General features: G+C 38.3%; 1 protein-coding gene across 1 annotated transcript; it reads right to left on the reverse strand.

The window, feature by feature from the left end:
* Positions 1–987: 987 nt before the first annotated feature.
* Positions 988–1,606, reverse strand: LOC104233252 (uncharacterized). The gene is made up of 3 exons (XM_070167381.1): positions 1,400–1,606; positions 1,261–1,314; positions 988–1,192 (listed from the first exon to the last, which is right to left on the reverse strand). The coding sequence occupies exons 1-3, from the start codon at positions 1,604–1,606 to the stop codon at positions 1,028–1,030; spliced, it is 426 nt and encodes a 141-aa protein (XP_070023482.1). The 3' UTR covers positions 988–1,027.
* Between the last annotated feature and the right edge of the window lie 5,934 nt (positions 1,607–7,540).

Genomic DNA, 7,540 nt, shown 5'->3' on the forward strand with positions numbered 1-7,540 from the left:
ATGGCGCCATTAGATATGGCGCTATCTAATATAGCGCCATTAGATATGGCATGGCGCTATGTAATATAGCGCCATTAGATATGACGCTATCTAATATAGCGCCATTAGATATGGCGCTATCTAATATAGCGCCATTAGATATGGCGTTATATGTGTATTGTTTAGCCTATAAATAATGGGGTCATTGTAGTTATTTTGTGTGCTAAAAATTTCCCCCAAGAAATATTTCATTAAAAGTAAGTAAGGTTTTTATTATAAGCAAATAGTTCACAAATGGCTCAACCTGGTCGTCCACCAATTTGCTTATGTGGAAAACCATGCATGATGGATTGTGGGTGGGAAGGTGCTAACGTTGGACGCCGCTATTGGTGCTGTATGAACAAGTTGTACAAGCAACCCGACGAACCTACTTGTGAATTTGATGAATGGGCTGAGGAACCATGTTATCAGGAAAGCTACAGGGATAGATTACAGGAATTTCATAATATGTTGTTATACCAGCATAGAATACAAAAGGAGGGAGATAGAATTATTACAGAAATGAGGGAGAAACTGAAGGAGGTGGAAGATAAAAAATGGAGAGCAGAATGGAATTGTGAAGCACACAAGGAACGCAACGAAAAATATAAACGGGAACTTGCGGAGGTGAAGGCGAGAGTGAAAGAGTTAGAAGAAGAAAAAGAACAAATGGAAGAACAATTTAAGTGGTTGGAGCGAAGAATAAATGACAACTGAGGATGGAGCATTTATGTGTATGTGTTTAGTGTCATTTTCATATGTCATGTCTTTTTATTATATTGGCCTGTTATGTTTGTGTTTGTGTTGTACTAATGTTTTCCTTGTTTGTTGTACTTAATTTTATTTTAATGTAAGTGGAAGTTAAGTTTAAGTTGTTGTGTTACTATACCAAAAACTATAAAACGAAATTTGAACTAAAAAAAGTAACTGTCATATTCGACTAAATATTGTTGTTATTGTACAAAAAAATATTATTTACACCAAAAAAACAAAAATATGGAAGACCGAATCAATGTGTCCCGCATCCGGTGTGTCTCAAAGTAGCCGTTGGCCTGAGGCGCATCCCCTGCCGCCCGGGTACGCTATCAGGATCATCATCATCAAGTCGTCTCCTTATGGCCGGATGCGGCACAGGATGACATGTATCGGTGGTGCTGTCAGGTCCAGTAGAAGGCTACATAATAATATCAAACTTAGTATAGAAAACTACATAACAATTCACAAAAATATATATTGTCTTACCATAATCGTGTCTGGATCCTGAATGTAGTCATCTGTCGCAGCATCGCATGAAGCCTAAAAAAGTAAATTAATAAAGTTAAAACAAAATAAATAAGTTATAGTAAAAACAGTAATAAAATTAATACTAATAAACTCATACCTGCGCATGTGATGAGCTGCCATAACTCAGTCGGTGCCCACTATCAAAATCTCGGATCGGTCGAGACTCATCAGTGGTAGACGGGCCAGGGAAATATCTACCCAACTCCACTCCTTGAAAATCCGAGCCCATGATCAAGAATTGACCCGATGGGGTCACCTGCGACGTCCCTGGAGTGTCATAAATGCCAAGGCTGTAAGACGGCATGTCGGTCTCATGCATGCCACCTCCTATATCAGCAGCAACATCATCAGCAGGAGCCTCAAATCCCCCTTGCTGGGGACCTCCTCTCCGCCCACGACCGCGTCGTCCAACACCAGCAGGTCGTCGTGGAGCAGCAGCAGCTCGTCGGCCACCACCCCGTGGCATACCACGACCTCGCTGGTATGTGGCTGGGTCAACATAATCTGGCTGGTGTGCCAAACGCTGATCCGATCGGCCTCGCTGCAGTGTCTGGGCAGCCACATCCATTATGCGACGACTATAGTCCTGCATGATCACAGGGTCGTGGACATAACTCTGCATCTGCTGCCCCATACGATATACGGTATGCAATCCAATCGCCTGCACAAAAGTTTTTAATATAAACTACGTATTTGACTAGAAATTACTATTAAAGTAATTGATAATAACAGAAAACATACCAGAGCCTCATGTCTCCCGGCGTATGAGACGTATCGACCATCTACCTGATGAACTGGGTTCCCGATAAAAAGTCGGGAAACAGTGCGGTACCATGCCATATAAACGTCGATAGGAAAGTGTTGCGGAGCTGGGGTCAAGTCCCCTCGGCTGTCCCAAATACCCAACTGCGCTGTCAGCCACTCAATAAATGTGTCGTCCACTCTCATCCTATCATCCCTCTCATTATGTAAAGGGTCCCATGCAGGCTGAGCCGGTATAGACTATGGAAATCCAAATTGACGAAATACTCGCTCTGAGGCATGATGCTCAACAATATCGAGGCACGTGAGAGGGACGGAAGCCCTCCAAATATGGTGATCGTGCGTGCAATACGCTGGCAGGGTACCTATCAGCTCTTCGTTGTACGACGTCCAGATGAACTATCAAATAATAACACAAACCATTAGTTTGCGCAACACCTAGTTAAAAATTAATTGGTAAGTTTAGTTAGATATTCACCTGTGCATCCTCCAGAAAATCCAACACATCCCTACAGAATGGGAGATTATGATGGCCATGATACTCTCGTGCAAGTCTACGACGCAATACCCACCTACAAGCTAGAGGGAGATCAGGAATATGTACATTAGCCGGTAGCTGTGGTAGAGGTGGCCGAAGTTGCAGAAATCGCTCCCACACCCAAACCTAAAACAGAAAGTTGACGTAAAGATTAACTCTAACTAGGTAGAATTGGAACTAAACGACAAATTATTTGAATAAGTTGTCACCTGTAGAAGTGGCAGAAAGCCACAAACGGCTCTCTGTGTGCCCATGGATGCCCGACACATCTGCCTGTACAAAAAAGATAGGACAGCACCACCCCAGCTGTAGCTGACTGTATCATCAAAGTCCGCAATATGATGCAGAAAACGAAGGCTCACTAGGTTCCCCGAAGTGTTCGGGAACAAGACACCCCCAAATAGAAGGAGCAACAACAGCCTCGTATATTGCTCCACATCCACCTCCGCTGAGTCGTCGGTGATAGTATCGTGGATCTGCACCAAGTGGTCTCTAATGGGGACCAACTGCATACGACTACTCCCAATTGCTACATTTGGGTCCTCGGACCTGAAGCCCGTGAGCCTGTGCAGCATATCCATATATGCAGCCCGGTTAAAATATCTCATGTTCCCAGGCAGTAAAACTGGCAAGCGATCGGTGGACAGGCCATATAAAATCTCGACGTCCTGGAGTGTGATGGTGGCTTCGCCGATGGGCAGATGGAAAGTGTGCGTCTCCGGTCGCCACCGCTCAATCAACGCCGTGATCAAAGCATAGTCGAGCTGTATCCGGCCAATGCTAATGATCCTATATAATCCCATCTCCTCCAGGTGATGGACCACACGGGGATGTAGAACACGGGGAGGAGTCAAAAACTCCCACAATAAATCCACTCTCCTCCCCCGAAAAGTCTGCGTAAGCAACTCTCCCCCATATATGCTCGGATCTATGCTGGGGCTGTAGGGGTAGTAGCTCCGACGTCCGAGGGTCGGGATGTATAGGTGCATCCATGTCGTCAACTGAAAATTCATAATTTTTAATCACTATCATTAAAATTTATGTGTGTTTTTATAATTTAAATTCATATTTTTTAACAACTTAATTGTATAAAATTATATATAAACTTATGGGTTTCATGCCCAGTGGTACAAAACTATCATTAATAATCTTATGTTTTTTTAATAATTTAAATTCATATTTTTTAATAACTTAATTGTAAAAATTATATATATATATATAATTTTTATAATTATGGGTTTCGTGCTAGATTTTCTGAAACTCAGTGGTACCAACTATCATTAATAATTTTATGTTTTTTTAATAATTTTTATTCATATTTATTTAATAACTAAATTGTAAAATATATATATATATATATATATATATATATTTATAATTATATATATATTTATATTTATAATTATGGGTTTCGTGCTAGATTTTCTGAGGCCCAGTGGCACCAAACTATCATTAATAATTTTATGTTTTTTTAATAATTTTTATTCATATTTTTTAATAACTTAATTGTAAAAATTATATATATATATATATATAATTTTTATAATTATGGGTTTCGTGCTAGATTTTATATATTTTATAATTATGGGGTTCGTGCTAGATTTTCTGAAACTCAGTGTTACCAAACTATCATTAATAATTTTATGTTTTTTTAATAATTTTTTTCATATTTATTTAATAACTAAATTGTAAAAATTATATATATATATATATATGGGTTTCGTGCTAGAATATAAGATAATTAAACAATTACTACACAATACTACGCTACAAGGCTCTACATTTTACTACGCTAAAGGGGTCTACGTTTTACTGCGCTAAAAAGGTCTACGTTTTACTACGCTAATAAAGTATACATTTTACTACGCTAAAAAATAATCTAAACTAAACGGCATAAAAACACATAAATATACATGAGGATATTAACAAACACATTTTTAGACTAATTTATATAGTTTTATACAACACTAAAATTAAATCCGGATAAAATTTAACATGCTAGTTTCGGAAAAAATAAACACAAACCGAAATAGAACACATACAAATCAAGTAATATACATTGTTATAAAAGTTTCAACTTAAAATAAATCGAAATACCTCGATTTAGAATTTTTGAAATGTAGATAGATCAAAATTTTGACTCCGGAAGAGTGAATCCACAATAACACGAGGCTCTACTCGACAGTGGAACCACAAATATTAAACTTTTATGTGACGGGGGACCCAAAATTTTTTTTTTTTTTAAAAATTGGGGCAGATCGGTGGTGTGGGGGGGGGGGGGGGGACCAGAAGTGAAAAGAGGGAGATGGAACGAAGAAGAAGAAGATGGGGGGATTTGTATTAAGGGGTATAGCGCCACTATTAATGGCGCTATGTCTTCAGGTATAAGACATATAGCGCCACTATTAATGGCGCTATGTAAGTTTGTCAGTATAACGCCACTAATAGTGGCGCTATACAGTAACGGTACAGTTAACGTTACTGTATAGCGCCACTATTAGTGGCGTTATATATACTTTGATAACTTTTTTTTTTACACTTATTTTAGTATTTTTAGTAAAAATTAACAATATTTTGGTTCCGCACTCGTTTTGGGGATCTCATTGTTCTTTTATATCCTTATTTTTAATTTTTTTAAACTTTTATGTACAAATATTATAAATGTATAAAAAAATTAATTATAAAATTTTTATTTACATTAGTGTTTAACTAAAAAATAAAATTTCAGTCAAAGCTAGAATTTAGAAGAACGCGAGTTACTGATAATCAAAAGAATATGTAGAAGAGAATAATTTGGAGTAACTAAAATGTAATCAGGAGAAAAACAAGTGAATCAGAGTATATTTCAATTGTGTCTATTCTTACAAGTGATTAGATACCTTCCTTTTATAAGTGTCTTGAAGGTATGCGTTTCCTTCAAATCATAAAGAGGCTATTATGCATAATTAAGGACATTGAATGCTACGTTACACAATCATTGTAATCAATACAAATTCTCTAACGTATCCGATATTTAATGTCTATCGAATTCCGTATTTGCGCTCTTTATTATGGTCAGATTCGTTCCTTTTGATAAATGATCTAAATAGGTACGGATGCTGAATCCTTCAAATGTCCTCCCGTGCCTCTTCATTTGCCTTTGCTCGTTTCTATTGCTTCCCGTGACTCTTGTCTAATTATAATTCTTTGACTATTTGACCAGTCCACGTGTCATATACAAATTCAATTTTTTCCAATACAGATAGTCCCCCCCACTTTCCATTTATTCATCAATTGAATATTTGGGAAATGGATTTCATTAAAACGAGAATTTTTGTCACCATTAATGCTATGACAAAATTGACGCTTCAATTGTCACTTCCATTTAATACTTCATGCACATGTCGATTTTCCATTGGCTCTGCAGTTTTTGCAGCCTTTTTTCAAGGTTTTTACGGTGCCACTATTAACGAAGTGCCAGTTATCATAATTATGGTCTTTCCACCTCTGCACTTTTACCTTTGGCGGTTGCTTATCGGTATAAATATAATTTTTTCCTTTGTCTTTTATCACATAAAACTTATTGAACACTTATTTCTCCAAATCTTTGTTGACTTCTTCTTTAGATCATTCCTCTTCGATATGTCTTCTCCAAGCCCTAACCTTGAGAGAGTTTCCATTACTGACTCCTTCCCTAATGCCCCTGTTAGGCACAGAAGGGGAGGTAGACTTCGTAGTTTAGGATCTACTCGAGGAGGTGGTCCGTCTATGCCTTCTTCTGGTTCTAGTACTTCCTCTAGAACCAGAGGTTCCCTTTCTCAAAAATCTTCTTCTAGGGGTAAAGACCATTCTGAACCTTTACGTGAACCTTTAGATCGTGTCGATACTTACCCTACTCAAATTACAAAGGTTTTGACTCCTGTGGTTTGTAAGGACTGTCATTGGAGTAATGATTTTCCCATTATTATCCCTAATCCGAATCAGAGAATTACTTCCTATTTAACGGGGTTCTTTTTTGTTTACACTTACCCTTTTACTTTAGGGTTTAGACCAGCAATTGACCCAGTCATTCTTGAATTTTGCCGTTTCTTCTATGTCTGCTTGGGTGAAATTGGTCCAATCATATGGAGGGCAGTTGCCTGTTTAAGGCATTTAGCCACTAGAGCTGAAGCTCCTTTTACTTTCCCTCACTTGATTCATCTTTACTCACCTAGGCTTCTTCATAATGGTGTTTTTACACTAGTGGCCAGGAGTAAGAGGGTTTTGGTGAGCCCTGAAGATGACAAGGATCGTGGCTGGTATGCCCGATTTGTTGTTGCCCCCACTGTTGGTATAGTGGGTGAAGATAATGTTCCCTTCCCTAAAAAGTGGAATTTTGCACGTAAGTCTTTTATCCCTCTCGTACCTCCTTCTTTCAAATTTATCAGCTTTACTAATTTTACCCCCCCCCCCTTTGTTTTTCTTTTTAGCAACCATGAGAGTTGTGGGGGATGTTCCCAATTTCCGTGATTGGGTAGATAGATTGCTGAAGATCGCGCCAATGGACGGTAGATCTTGGAAAACACTTTCTAACCGCTTTGGTTGGAAGGTTAAGACTCACGGTAAGAGTTCACATTTTTTTGTGCCTGTATTCTCCTTTATTGTTTTAACTTTTATCCTTCTTTTTGCCGGGATTTGCTATTCGAGGGGTTACTGCTGAGAATAGCCTTTTGAGAAAATCAGGTCAGGCGGATATATGGCTGGAGCCTCTTATTGGCCCAATTGAAAAAGCAAAGCTGGAAAGCTATAGTTCCCTGACTTTAATGAATGACATCGTGCATGCCACTCTGAAGGTATTTTCCTTCTCTCCCACTTTGCAAAATTTTTCATCTTTGAGATTCTTATTTCTTCTCTTTTCTTTTTTAGGCTAATCTCATCGGCACAGAGTTGATGAAAAGAATTGCTCCTTTGGAAAAGACA

The sequence above is a fragment of the Nicotiana sylvestris genome, chromosome 2 (genome assembly GCF_000393655.2).
Source record: "Nicotiana sylvestris chromosome 2, ASM39365v2, whole genome shotgun sequence".
NCBI lineage: Eukaryota > Viridiplantae > Streptophyta > Magnoliopsida > Solanales > Solanaceae > Nicotiana > Nicotiana sylvestris.